General features: G+C 40.8%; 1 protein-coding gene across 1 annotated transcript; it reads left to right on the forward strand.

Annotated features, from left to right (window-relative positions):
* The first annotated feature begins 179 nt into the window (after positions 1-179).
* Positions 180-1,415, forward strand: LOC114285563 (putative germin-like protein 2-1). Its single transcript, XM_028228604.2, has 2 exons — positions 180-297; positions 865-1,415. Exons 1-2 carry the CDS (start codon positions 180-182, stop codon positions 1,413-1,415), a joined length of 669 nt encoding a protein of 222 aa, XP_028084405.2.
* The last annotated feature ends 14,405 nt before the right edge of the window (positions 1,416-15,820 follow it).

Here is a 15,820-nt window from a genome sequence, read left to right on the forward strand (position 1 = left end):
AGAATATTTCCTATGCTCTCCTTGCATTTTCTCTTTGTGGACTTGGTAATTCTTGTCTCATTAGCATTGGAAATACTTAATGAAAAATTCAGCTACTCTATCTCTATAAATAGTTGAGCTTTCCATGGTTACATATCTATCTCCACCTTCAACCAATTTTTTGTTTTTGAGTGATAAAAATGGGCACTCACTTTATCCTTGTAACCATAGCCATCATGGCCTTGGCTTCCACACTTGTCTCTGCTTCAGACCCCAGTCCTTTACAAGACTTTTGTGTTGCTATTAATAACTCTGCTGGTATATTTTATGCTCAACTCTATCTCCCAACTTTGTGCCTTCCAATGTTTGAAGTCGAAGATTTTGAAATATGATTTTCATGATTATTTAAAGCAATTGTATTTTGATGATAATTAAAACCTCAATTTTTTCATTGGAAGTATATATAGTCCATGTAAGTTTTTCATTTTGAAGTCATATATTTATTGATTAATTGTACTTTTCGTAGCATAAATATGGGTTTTGTGTCATTTTGAAAATCAATATTTCAGTATTTAAAGTATTAAATATGTATTAAATTAGTCTCCCTCACTGTCATTGTCAATATTCATCATCAAAATAAACATTATTTTATAAACAAAAAGTACTCATCAACTTAAAAAAAAAAAAGGTTAATTACCCTTTTGGTCCGCATGACATGTTTCTTTTCGGTCTCCAATATTTTAATTGTTTTAATTTTTAAAGGACCAATTTTTAATTTCTTAGATGTCATTACTGTAACATTATTAAAAATTGATTAGTTTATATAACTTTTTCTTTCTTTCACCCAATCTTACTGAAGCACAACTCCATTTCATTTGCATGCAGTGTTCGTGAATGGCAAAGTCTGTAAGGACCCAAAGCTTGCCACAACCGATGAATTCTTCTTTTCCAGCCTCCTTACTCCACAAAACACATCGAACCCAGTTGGGTCAAAGGTCACCCCCGTAAATGTTATGCAAATACTTGGCCTCAATACTCTTGGCATTTCCTTAGCTCGCATCGACATGGCACTTTATGGCCTCAATCCACCCCGTACACACCCTCGTGCAACTGAAGTGATCGTGGTCTTGGAAGGTACTCTCTACGTTGGTTTCGTGACCTCCAACACTGACAACCGTCTCTTCACAAAGATCTTGTACCTAGGAGATGTTTTTGTGTTCCCACAAGGTCTCATTCACTTTCAATTTAATAATGGAAAGACTAATGCAGTAGCTCTTGCTGCCCTAAGTAGCCAAAATCCCGGAACCATTACAGTTGCTAATGTAGTGTTCGGGTCAAATCCAAAAATTTCTGATGATGTTCATACCAAGGCATTCCAAGTGGACAAGAAGGTGGTAGTCTATCTTCAAGCACAATTTTGGTGGCCCAACAACTAGAGAAATGAGCATTAGAGAACCCATTAATCTATTATTTGTTAATCTTTAAGCAAATATGATGCAATAAAGCATAAATAAGTGACTTGGCTTGTGGATAATTTCCTTACAATTGTTTTCATATGATTATATAATAATGAAGTTTGTTGAATACCTCTTCAATCAACTTCGCGTGGGCCGTTGGAAAATGTGTAGAAAGTGCAAATCTAGAGAGAAGGAGTTCCTAGAGAGAGAGGGAGAAAGATTTCGGCCCTAGAGAAGTGAGGAAATGAAGTGTGAAGGTGTGTATTTAAAGACCCAAGCCAAAAGGTCAAATTTGTCCCCGCACTGCCATCGATGGTCGGCAGGTGGCCGGCAAGGCTCACCAGTAGCCGGCAGGTGTCCTTTGGCCTCCTCTGTGGTTCTGATGTTGTTTTGTGTCCTAGGTTTCCAAGAAATGCAAGGACAGTTCACTGTTCGGTTCAATTTTTCTATACGGAAGCTTTAAACTGTGTTTTCGATGCACGATGTTCATTACTTGTCTACATGAACGAGGTGTATCCTTTAAACATATTGTTACTCTTTCGAGAGGTAAGTCGAAAGTTACCGTGCATGAATATGCATTTCTTCATTGTTGCATGAATATGTATTTCACTTCTTTGCGTAGAACATGCATTTCGTATATGTTGTTACATAAAACATGTGTTTCACGCATATTGCATGTGCATCTTGCTTTCGTTATGAATCATGCATGGAATATGCATTGGCTCTTGAATTATGCATAGAACATGCTTTCGCTCTTGAATCATGAATAGAATATGTTTTTGTTTTTGTTTATTTCGTATAGAACATGCCGTTAACATTGTATCTCGATTGTTTATTTTGCATAGAACATGCCATTAACATTGTGTCTCGATTGTTTGTTTCGCATGGAACATGCCATTGCCATTGTATCTCGGTTGTTTATCTTGCATAGAACATGTATTTGTACTGTGTTGCACTTGTTAAGTCTCTTTCTTACATATGCACGATATTCTATGTACGGTTCATTCAGAGGAGTTCTAAATAAAATCATTCATGCCATATTTGGATCGTATCCTTTTTACCCTTCGGTTAAAATCATTCGGGTACGCCCGGTGTTGACACCACCCTTCGGTTAAAAACATTCGGGTACGCCCGGTGTTCATATCACCCTTCAGTTAAAACATTCGGGTACACTTGGTGTTCATACCACCCTTTGGTTAAAAACATTGGGGTGCTCCCGGTGTTCACACCACCCTTCGATTAAAAACATTCAGGCATGCCCGGTGTTCACACCACCCTTCGGTTAAAAACATTCGGGTGCGCCCGATGTTCACGCTACCTCTCCTCCTATCGCGTGAGATGCGCTAGGATTGTTTGCGTCGGTTAAAAACATTCGGGTGCACTCGGTGTTCACACCATCATTCCTCCTCTCGCGTGCAACGCGTTAGGATCTCGGTTGAAACCTCGAGTGTGTTCGACGGTTACGTCGCCCTTTGCCTTTCCTGCGCGTCGCGTAGTTAGCTTTAATTTTCTTACATCTTTTCTGCATGAAATGTGGTTTCGCTCATGTTTCCCATACGTGGTGTGTTTGTTTACTTATTTCTTTTCATGATTGGAATTACTGTGCCTTGTTTCAGTTTGTTTAAATGTGGCATTTCTTTGCATTGCATTTACATTCAAATGTTTCATTGTACAGCCTCATTGCATGATCGTAAGTTATGTTCTTGCATCATTCATATCACTTGCATTTTGCCTCAGAACTATGCTGGTTTGATTCTTTGCAAAGGGATACGTAAGCAGCTAGTGGGCGCAACCATTTTTTTTGTCCTGATTGTTTGTCTAAGTCTTGCGGGCTTGTCAAAATAGGCCGTCTCTGGACTTTGACATTCACTCACGTCATTTCATGACTCTGAGTTCTATCAAAGAAGGGCAACTGTAGACACCTTATTTTTTATGGCCCTTCAAGACTTGGATGTCCTTGCAGGTACACCCGATGATGAGTCTGTTTTCTCACCAAGCACTTGAAGTCCTCAGCAGAATGCCACAACTTTGAGCCTTTCAAACCCTGCATTCTTTTTTGTCTCATTTTTGGACCATGCCTTGGTCTTTCAGCCTACAACCTCTAGTGGCCTACCGTCCATCCCTAGAGGCTGCCGGCCATCACTTCTGGTTTGTCAGCCACTCATGTGGCTTGTCGGCCACCAATGATGGCCGGCCGACCACTAGTGTTTTCTGCAGATATTTTATGCCAGCTATGCCAGCTGTTTGCACAGATGCTTGCATCTGTCCACACATGGAGGGCTGGATCCCCTTGTAGAAATTTCATGTTTTCTATATATAGGAAACCCCTCTCTCATGTTTTGGGGTTAGAAAATTTTAGACTAAAAAATTTTCCTCTCTCTCTACAAATTATCTACACTCTTGCCTACATACACTACACTCTTGCCTATACTTCCTTAACCAAAATCCTCTCACCTTTGAACTGAGGTTCCTTGAGGCCTTTTTGGAGCTCTTGAAGTTGGTTTTGGCTTGAATTGTGGCCTATAGTTGCTCTTCTCTTCAAAAGGTATAGTACTTGCTTTATTAGCTTGCTTTACATACTTGTTTCCCCATCTTTTTCACATTGTTTTGGGTTGTTTTTGAACTGTAAAAAACTCTATTTTTGTGGGCTGAAATTGGTGTTTTTGGCCATTTAAGGTTGGGGGTGGTTCACCCTTTTTCATTCCTTGTTTGTAAGGTCATTTCACCTTTGTTTCCCATTTTCAAACCATCTTTTTTTAGGCCTTTAACCACTGATTTTCAAAGTATTTTCAATGGTAAAAATCAGGTTTTGAAGTCCAAATTTGAAGGGGGTAGCCTTCCCTCCTTGTGTCTTGTTTGTTAGCCTAGTTGGTGTCGTGCTTTAGCTTATTTGTCTAGCTTGTTGTAGCTTTATTAAAGCATGCTTTAGGCTCTATTTTGGACTGTTTTAACTCTATTTTGGGTTGGTTATTGCATTTGAGTCTTATATTGCATAGTTGTAGTGTAATAGTCCCCACAAGCTTGGTGTTTTAGGCCTTTAGACACCACTTGTTTGAATTGATTGCATGTTTTAGTGCTTTTAATTTCAGCACTAATCATCTTTGAAACCTCCCTCCTTTCTTGGCTTTTAATTTTCTTTGAAAGTGGTTTAAAGTCACTTGTTTGCCTAAGTGTGGAATTGAGGTTTCATAGTTAATGGTTTAATCCCTTAGGATGTTCATTACCAACGGTATGATACTTCTTTCATACCTAAAGCAACTTGTGTTTTGAGCCCTCTTTCCATTAGAGAACTTTAATTCACCTTTGGACTTAATTGGATTAGAGAATGGTTGGTAAAGTAAAATGAATATCTAGAACTTGGGACTAAAGGGTGAGCAAGATAATAACTTGGTATGTTCAATCGGACGTTAATTGAACAAATCGAACTAGGACCATTTCATACTCACTAGTGATGAAATGATCCAAGTCTCCAAGGTCAACTTCTTCCCTGATCTTTCATGAAAGGGAGAAGGTTTGTGTGTCATTTTGCATTTATTGAACTTGCACATCTTGAATCACAAGCCATCATGCAATGAAATTGCTTGAGTTGGTGGCTTAAGTAAGCCTTTCCTTGGAATTGTTCATGAAAAGGAGGGGTGAGTTGTGCAAATAATCTGTGAGAATACCCTCTTTTTGCTCTTTTTGTCCTCTGTTGCAACAAGATGAACTAGTGCATCAGTGACCGGCAAGCCACTTTTCATGGCCGGTAGATGACCAGCAATCTTCACCAGTGGCCAGCTGGCCACTGATGCAAATCTCAGCAGAATGTTGGTAAGGTGGAGCAAAATTGTTCTAGATGTGTTCAATTGTGCAAGCAGAGGCTTTTGGGAGTTAAACAGTGGTCTTTCCGGGTGGAGATCGAGAATGCATGTTGTAGACACCCCATTTTTGACCGTCCTCAAGACTTGGACATCACCGTTTGAACACTCGGTGATTATCCATGTTTGTGTTCGTTTGGAGTTCCCGGAGGCCTCGGCTCGCGCGCCTTGCCTCAGGATCCCCGAACTCGACCGTTTAGTGTCTGGTTTTGCACCAAACACTTGCATCTTGCCCTTGAGAGGCAGGGTGGGGCTTGTAGACCATCCCCACCCACCACCGGTAGTGGCTAGAGGCCACCGGCTGGTTTTTGTCTCCACCGGCAATATAGATTGCCGGCCGGCACTTTTTGTTGCCGATCAGCACTTTTTAGTGCCGGCCGGCACTCTTTTTGGCCAAAATGGCATTTTTGGCCGGCCGATTGCTGTTCATCTGCTTTTGCAGATATTTTTAGACAGCTGTATTGCTTTTGCTCCCCTCCATACACGTGTATGGAGGGATCTCCCTCTTGTGAAGCTTGTCTTGTAAGCTTTACAAGACAAGAAGTGCCATATAGAGAGGAGAGGACTTAGGTTAGAGAGTTTAGAGATATTTTGAGAGCAAAAACAGCCATTGTTGAGCTCTGGTTCTAGGGTTTGAGTTAGATATATTTTCTATCTCTCTTTCCCTCTCATTTGTGCACTAGGTGTTTTGTGTCTTACTATTGCACACAAACACCTAGTGTTTCACCTTTCTCTTGGAACTGAGGTTCTAAGGGACTGGTTTTGAAGTTTTGGCATTGGATCCAAGCTAAAGGAGGCCATTGGAGCACCATTTGTGAAGGGATCATCAAGGGTAAGAAACTTACACCTTTATTCCTCTTTTTTGCATTGATTTTCTACCTACCTTAGAGCTGTTTTTGTGCTTATTGTATAATACAAAAAATTTCTGTTTTTAAGCCCTCTTTATTGTTTATTAAGAGTGTTTTGTTGTTTGAGGGTAGTTGACCCCCCTTAGGCCTTGAAAGGCCTCATTTTGGGCCATTTTGTGCTAGCTCCGGGATTTTGGTGTTGGGGTCTCTTCACCACTGAAATCTTGAGGGATTTCAGTGGTGAAGATGATGCCTTGAAGTCCCAAGAAGGAGAGGGCCACCCCCTCTCCTTGTTGTCCTTGAAAAGGGCATATTTTGGCCTCTTGAGAGAGCATTATGCTTGAGTGTGTGTTGAGCATGTTTAGGTTGTTTTTCATGCTTATATATCCATAATATAACATGATTTTAAATTGGTTTTGGTACTCCATGCATGCTTAGCATAGTTGCCTTGTAATGCCTTGTTATGCCTTAACATGTCTTAGGTTGTTAGCCTTTGTTGGAGCATGTTTTAGGCTTAGTCTTGTGAAGATTTTGTGCATGTTTTGCCATGTTCTAGGTGTGTCCTAGGTTGCTTGGGTCGAATTTGGTATGCATCATATAGCTCCTTTGTATTTGGGCTTGTTGGCCTTGAGTATGTGCATGTGTAGCATGACATCTTTGCATCGATTTGGTGATTTGGGGTCACTTTATATGTTATTTCAGTCCCATTTCCATGCTTGTTTGATTGCCTTGCATGCATCTTTAATGCCTCTTAAGCTTGTGTAGCAATGCTCCATGTTTCGGTGTTTATGAATGCCTTTGTATTTGAGTCACTTAGATGCCATCTAAGTAGTCCTTTAGCTTTGTTTTAACATGCTAACCTCTGATTTTGGTCCTTCCTTTCATGCCATGTTTGGTCTTGTTAAGTGTAGTTCAATGCCTCATCGGCTTGCTTTGAACATTTGGATCATTTTGCATGTGAATGTTAGCTTATCTTGTTGCTTGGTTTGGCACCATCCTAACATGACTTTCAATGCTCATGTTGCATGCTAATTAGTCCATGATTCCCCCTTTCAAATGTGTTTGAGGGTTGTTCAATTTGTGCCTAAGGTTTGGACCATAACATGTGTATGTGTGCATGTGTGTTTAGCATCCATTTTGGGCATTAATGGCTACGGTTTTAGGCCTATTTAGAGTTGCCTAATTCATGTTTAAGTCCATCTTTGCACCCATTTGCATTGCCATAGGTATGCTTGTATGCTTGCATAAGTTAGTTGCCATGCCATGTTGCATCCTTAGCTTGTATGCTTAGCTTGCATTGCATTTTGCATGCATTCCTTGTCCCTTGATTTGGTGATAGGGATTAGGACTTTGGTTTGATTTGGTTTGCATGCATTTGAAATCAAAGTTGCATACTTGGTTCTTTGGGCCATCATGCATGGAAATGCGTGATTGATGGTCCGAGAATCGAGGCACATGCCCCTTTGAGTCATTATCTTGATAAGGGACATGGTTGGTGCATATATGCCTTGAATTGTGCTGCCATGCTTTGCCTTGCCCTCTGTTGCTGTCATTTGCAGATTCTGCAGGAACATTCTGCCAACTGGCAGTGTAAGGTGCCGGCCGGCAACAATTTCTCTGCCGACAGCTTCATTTTGTGCCGATGGCCACACACCAGTGCCGGTGGTGATTCCACTCAGCCGGTGGCACTCCCCAGTGTCCAGGGATGCAGTCCTGAGGTTTTGACAGCCTCCAGAGGAGTGAAGGAAGGAAAACAGAGGCAGCCTATGCATGGCGGCGCGTTTCCCGAGGCAGTTTACTGTTTTTCTTTAGCTTAATTTAATTTGTTAATTAAATTAATTAATTTGTAATTATTAATTAGCTTGCGTAGTTAATTAATCTGTAATATTTATTTGGTCCCTCCGAGCGAGGGCAAATCTGTAATAAGTGTGTGTGGGTGGTGTGTATGTCTTCCAACCTCATTTCTTTCTTCCCTTTTATTTACCTGCTTACGATGGTAGATTAGGGCACGTTTAATTTAGCATGCCTTATGCTATGCATGTGTGCATCCATGCATTTGTATTGCATGCATTAGGCTCGGTACATCACGCTAACTGCATTTGTATTTCAAATTCTAAACTGAATATGCGATAGTTGTGCATTCTCACATGCCATGTTTAGGATAGCCGAGCCTATTCTAGCAACACTTTGTATGCGATGCATTAGGCATTTAACATGGACTTGGATCATGCATGTTTGCTAACGAGTTCTTTGTTTTGGCACGGAGTACGATGTAAGTATTTCCGCTTTAGCATATCGCATGCGTGTGAATGTTGCCATGATAGCATACTTAACATGTGGCTAGATGCTTATGTGTTAAATTGTTTTGAATGCCTGTGGGTGAAGGTTGGATTGTTTGAGTTGGAAGAACTCATTGAAATCCGTGTTTTAGCCTACTTGCGAGTAGCAAATCCAAAACATTTTCCAAAACAAACGGATATGCAATGCTTACTTCCAAATTAGACAATCTAGTCTATACTTGTTTGCTGCGCGCATAACATAGTAATTCTAGGCTAATAATTGGTTTAAGAACACATAAAGTTTTCAAAAACGGATATCACGGTTAGTAGAGGCCGGTCTTCGGACCGGGCGAAAGGGGGTGCTCATAGCTGACCTTCCCCGATCGTACCCAAGCTCCCGAGCCGAGACAACTCCGGTGATGACGGACATGTGGCCTTCGGCACCGAGTCAGGGTTTCCTAAATTTCCCCATTTTAAAAATATTTAGGTGGCAACTCTATATCTGGCAAAGCAGTCCATGTTTGGCACTACTTTTTCAAAAATCTGTTTCTCAAAACAATTTGCCAGATTTGGACTCTTTGGTTCAGATTAAGAACCGTGACACAAATCGCGACTCCGAACTGTAGCGTGAGGTCCCCCGTGGGCGCTGTTACACATGTACACAGCCTACATTCCCCTAGGCAGAGTAGCTAATTAGGTTAGTTTAGTTACTTAGTTTAATTATTAGTTGCAATTGTTTTGTACTTATTTAATTAGCTTAATTAGTTGTAGCTAATTAGTTTGTGATGTAATATTTAATTAGCTTAGCCTAGTTAAATTCTTAATTAATTAACTTTGATAGTAGTTAATTATTCATTCAAATTTTGTGATACTTCGCTTAATTAGTTTAGCTTAGTTAGTTAGTTAGCTTTATTTATTCGAACTCTCCTTCATGAGAGCATAATGTAATAATGTGTATGTCCTCCAACCCCACGTCTTTCTCCCTTTTATTTAACTGCTTTTGATGGTTAGATTAGGAACATGTTTCAATTAGCATACCTTATGCTTGCATCCATTCATCTTGTATTGCACGCACCGAAGCTCAACGCATCATTCAAACTGCATTGTCATTTCAATACTTCTTTGAATACGTGTTTAACTGCATGTTATCAAATTGAATCACATGTCATATTAGTAGCCGAGCCTATTAGTTGCATATTGTATGTGTTGCATTAGACATTTTGTATAGTTAGGAATCATGCATTTTTTTTCTAACTCATATCTTCTTAGGTTGGAGTACTAGGTGAGTTTTTTAATGCTTTAGCGTACTTGCATGAGTGTGAGTAATTGCTATGACTAGCATGCTTGCCATACGGCTAAATGCCTACTTGATAAACTACTTGAATGCCTGTGGATTAAGGCTTGTTGCTTGAATTGGAATGATTCAATGAATGTACGTTTAAGCCCACTTTGTTGGGTGGCAAATTCGCAAACTTTAAGCCCACTTAAGGTGGCGAAATCAAACCCTTTTCGCAAACCAAACATGAAATTGAGTTGTTCCAATTCAGGTAAACTAGTCTATACTTGCTTGTGCCCATCATGTATTAATGCTAGCCTAACAACCGGAACAAGAGCATATAATGTTGATAAAATCCATATCAAGATTAGTAGAGGCCAATCTTTGATCGGGCGAGCGGGGGTGCTCAATTTATGACCTTCCCCTCTTGTACCTAAGTTCCCGAGGAGAGGCAACTTTGGTGATGATGGACACGTGGCCTTTGGCACGAGCCATGGGTTTCCTAAATTTCCCCAAAACATAAAATATTTAGGTGGTGACTCTGTATCTAGCAAAGTAGTCCAATTTGGACATTTTTTACTCTAAAATTGATTTTCCAAAAGATATTTTGGATTTTGACTATTTGGTGTTTATCAGTTTCACATTACACTTATGAGATTAGATTCAGAACCGCGGGAGTCCAAACTGTAGGGCTTATTTTCGAGTTTCCGAAAGGGGCACGAAAAAGGCAAGCCATACACAGATTTCCCGGATGGAGCAGATACACATAACAAATATGGTAACGATTCTAGAGGTCTACTCAATCTAGATGCAAATGCATAAGTTACAAAGGAGTGCGTTGATCTGGAGTTAATTAACACAAATGCATCCTAATTACATATAGAGATAGTACCTGAAACGATGGCTTCTGCCTTGCGTGTATCGCCCAGAACGAGTGCAAAGACTCTCCCTTGCCTCACGGTGTCTCCAGTGGTAGCAGGCCTTATAGTGTTTCCCGGTTTTGGGATCAATGTAGTTGAGCTTGTAGCTAACTTCCCACTGTTTTGATTACAATCCTTGGCCATATGCCTTGCTTTACCACACTTAAAGTAGGCCCCTGATACACGGTAGCAAACCCTGCGATGTCTTTTACCACATTGGTTGCACATTGGAGACATATTTCTGGAAGAATTTAAAGTGCTTGAGGAGCCCGTGTTCTGTTTCTTTGAAAGTCTTTTCTTTGAAAAGAAGCTTGTAGATGTCCCCGAATGTCCCGGGAAGGAATCCCGTTTTGTTCATTTGGGGCTCACTACAGTTCGGACTCAATGTCACGGTTCTTAATCTGATCTCGCAAAGTGCAATGTAAGATTAATAAATCACCAAAGAGTCCAAGTCCGGAAAATAGTTTTGGAAAACAGATTTTTAGAAAGAAGTGCCAAACATGGACTGCTTTGCCAGATACAGAGTCGCCACCTAAATATTTTGTTTTGGGGGAATTTAGGAAACCCTGACTCGTTGCCTAAGGCCACGTGTCCGTCATCACCAAAGTTGCCTCGACTTGGGAACTTGGATATGATTGGGGAAGGTTAGCTATGAGCACCCCCGCTCACCCAATCCGAAATCGGCCTGTACTAAGCATGATATTTTGTTTTGAAAACATATGTGTTCTTATTCCGGTTAATTAGCTAGAATTTACCATGTGATGCGCACAACACACAAGTATAGACTAGATCGCCTAATTTGGAACATAGCATTGCATATCCGTCTTGTTTTGGAAAATGGTTTGAAATTTGTTACTCGCAAGTAGGCTAAAACACGGGTTTCAACGAATTATTCCAATTGAAGCAACCCAACCTTCACCCACAGGCATTCAGGCAGTTATATCACATAAGCAAATAGCCTCATGGTAAGCATGCTGTCGTGTTAACACTCACACACATGCAAGATGCTAAAGTACAAATACTCACAGTGTACTCCAAGCCAAAACAATGAACATGCTAGTAATCAAATGTATTTTCTAAGTCCATGTTAAAAATGGCTAATGCATCGCAGGCAAAATGCAACTAGAATAGGCTCGGCTAATCTAAAGTGGCATATGAGATGCGACAATTCAATACATGTATTCAAGTTGGAATTAAAATACAATGTAGTTAGTATGATGCACCGAGCCCGGTGCATGCAATACAGATGAATGATGCAAACATGCATAGCATAAGGATGCTAATTGAAACGTGCCCTAGAACTAACCATCGTAAGCGGTTAAGTGAAAGGGAGAAAGAAGTGGAGGTTGGAAGACATGCATCACACACACGCACGCTTATTACACAATTGCGCCCTCTCGAGAGACCGAAAGAATAGTGTAAACCAAATAAATAATTAACTACTCTAGCTAATTAATTATTACAGACCACTTAACTAGTTAAGCAAATTAACTAAGCTAATAAAGCGGTAAAGTAGCCTCGGGAAGAGGGATAAATGCACGCATGCTCGGCTCCGCCCGAAAATCCATCACCATGCTCATGCTGCCTCTGTTTGCACTATTTTCCTCTTCTGAAGACTGCACAAGTTTCCAAATTGCTTCTGAAATACTCCCTGAGAGTTGTGGGAGGCCACTGACCAAGAGAGAGCACCACCGGCCATGGAATTATGGTCATCGACCAAAAATTAGATCACCGGCTGGGTATTGATAGTCGGCCGGTACTGAAAGTTACCGACCGGCCATTTCTTCCTGTAGAATACTGGTTTGCTGCAACAGAGAACAGACAAGACATGGCAATGCATTTTCAAAGCAATTTATGCAACACCACCCTCCTTAGCATGCTTGAGACTTAGAGGAGCATGGTTCTCGACCCTCAGGTCATCAATCACGCATTTCAATGCATGATGGCCCAAAAGAGTCAAGCGTGCAATTCGATATCAAATGAAATGCACAAAACACATAAGGGACCTTAACCTCTATCATATGTGATCAAGAGGCAAGGCAATGCACACACAATGCCATGCAACCTAAGCATGCAAACAAGTATGCAAACAACTCAAGCATGTGAACAAGCATGCAAACATGTAAGCATGTAATCAACATATCAAATACATGACAAGATGCAAGCTAACAAGGATGCAAAATGCAACTTAAGCACGCAACGACATGCGATGAGCAAAGTATGCAACAACATACAAGGCGAGCATGCAACAACATGCAAAGGATGGACTTACACCGAGAAGGACAACTCTCTAATAGGTCCAAAACAGTGGCCAAAATGCTAAGGGATAGGGGACAAAACCACATACAAACATGCATGCTAATGGCCCATCACTTTAAGCACAAAAGGACAACCCTTAAGCACACTTAAAAGAGGATGAACATAGACAAATGGCATACATTGTAAGCTCTGAAATCATGTTAGAAATGGTGCCAAACCAACTAAACAAATCAAGCAAAACACGCAACCAAGCCTAAAATTTGGAAATTAGCCATGGGACTCGAACCAAGACTACATGAAGCAAACCTCAAAGGGCCATGGGGACCTAAAACAGTCGCAAGGCAGGTCTAATCAAGACCAAAAGTGAGCTCGAAACTAGTTAATACAAGATAGATTAAAGGGGCAAAATCATGAGGCATGCAAGGCCACCGAAGAGGTGTTACACTACACCTAATACAACCAAACATGGCATGACTCAAGCAACAAAAATCAGAGATATGGCATGTTAAAATGAACCCAAAAACCCACTTAGATGGTATCTAAATGGTCTAAGCATGATGGTATACACAATGGTCCAAACATGGAGCATAAAACAACGACTCTTTAAGGCATTAAAGGAGCATCAAATGTAAGTAAACAAGCATGCCACATGGACTAAAATGACATGGTAAGTGACTCCAAATCACTGAAATAAGCCAAGTAATGCATGCTAGGGGGGTTAAAACTCAAAGCCTACAAGCTAGATTGTATGGTAGCTATACAAAGCAAGTCATGGACAACCAAAACAACCAAAATCAGAGCTCAAGCATGTTAAAACACGGCTAGAAGCTTCACAATGTTGAGCCAAAATCATGCTAAAAACACATGTTACAACATGATGCATGTTAAGGCCAAAACATGGGATTACAAGACAAGTGTATGGAGCATACATGGCATGTCTAAACCAACTTAAAACAGTGCTATATCATGGCAAAATAACACCTAATACATATTGAAATGGAGCTAAAACAAGCTAGGCAAACATGCTACAACACAAACCATTTATACAAGCATCATAGACAACATGGAGAGGGGATGACCCTCTCCCATTTGGGTCCTCAAAACCACCTCTCCACCACTAAAAATCCTCTAGATTTCAGTGGTAGAGAGGTCATGCAAAGACCAAAACAATGGCCAAAATGGATGGCCTAAAACAAGGCCTAACAAGGCCTTGGAGGGGGGAGACAACCCCAAACCTCAAAGTGACCTTAAACAAAGTTCTAAAACACATAAAATTAGAACTTTTATTAGTTTATAGCTAAGCCTAAAACAATAATCAAGATAGGTCAAAAGCATGTGCAAAAATGGGGAATAAAGAGGTAAGTTTCTTACCCTTGAAGAACCTCTTCAAGAACACCACCCCAGCAAATTTCTGAGTTCAAATCAAACCAAGAACCCCAAATTAGCCTCAAGGGACCTCAGTTCCAAGGTATAGTGTAACACTAGGTGTCTTAGTGCAAAACTAAGAACAAAAACACCTTCTGAGCACAAGATACACAGACAAATCAAAAGAGAGGGAGATGTAGAAATAGATAGATATAAAACTTCTAACCCTAATTCACTGAACCTGGAGGAGGGAGCAGGGGCTCCCTCTTTATAGAGGTTCAAATCCCCAAGCTTCCAAGAGAAGCTAAACAAGAGGCAAATCCCTCCATACACGTGTATGGAGGGGGTGTAAAATGGATGCCAGCTGTCAAATATCTGCCAAAAGCTGATGGAAAGGAGTCGGCGGGAAAATATGGCCAATTGGCCAACAAAAATGGCCAGCCGACCAAAAACAATGCCGACCGACCAAAAAATTTGGTTGGTAGCAAGAAAAGAGGGCCGGTGGCCTCAAGCCAAGGCTGGTGAGGTGTGGGGATGGCCAACAAGCCATTCCCTGCCCTCAGAAGCAAAAACACAAGTGTTTGGTATACAACCAAGCACAAAACCAACAAGTCCAGAGGTCTTGAGGCAAGGCGCATGACCGAAACCTCCAAGAACTCAAGACGAACACGAACATGGATGATCACCTAGTGTTCAAACGGTGACGTCCAAGTCTTGAGGACGGTCAAAAATGGGGTGTCTACAAAGCCCTACCGCTTACTTTTCCAATCCGTTGATGATTTTCTCTACCTGGCTATATTAGCTTCTGATATTATGGCCCGATCCAACACATTAATATAGGTTTCCAACTTTAGTACATTCACATTCTCTAAAATATCATCTCAAAGACCTCCTTCAAAATGTCTTGCTTTCTTATAGTCGGTATTGACCACGTGTGGTGCAAATCTGGCCAATTCAGTAAACTTGGCCTCATACTCAGCTACTGTCATGTTGTTTTGCTTAACTTCCAAGAAGTCTGACACTTTTCTATCACGAACACATTGTGAAAAGTATTTGTTGTAAAAAATTTCCAGGAGTCGTGCCCAGCCAATACCTTTATTGCTTTCATGCATCAACATCCACCACCTTCTTGCTTCATCTTCTAGTGTAAAGGTGGCTAGTAATACTTTTTTTGTTTCTAGACAAGGAAACACTTCAAATAATTTCTCTATACCGAGGACCCACACCTCAGCTTTCAATGGATCCAATCCCCCATGGAACTATGGCGATTTCATTTTCTTAAACTCTTTGGTGAGAGCTATTGTTCGGTCATCATTCTACAGGTCTTGTACAAGCGGTACCGGAGGTGGAGGCGGAGGGTGTGGCTGTTGCCACTGTTGCTGCCACTGTTGTTGTTGCCTCAATGTTTCTGCCATATCTTGTATTAATCTTTCCATCATATCCATTCTTGCAGTGGAGGACTCCTCTAATTTATCACCTCTTATTCTCACCATTATCTGATTAAACTTGCATTATTCCATATACAAAAATGTCCACAAGTATGCATATACAAAAGAGCATACATATTCAAGTAGTTCACA

The sequence above is a fragment of the Camellia sinensis genome, chromosome 1 (genome assembly GCF_055761805.1).
Source record: "Camellia sinensis isolate YWXY chromosome 1, ASM5576180v1, whole genome shotgun sequence".
NCBI lineage: Eukaryota > Viridiplantae > Streptophyta > Magnoliopsida > Ericales > Theaceae > Camellia > Camellia sinensis.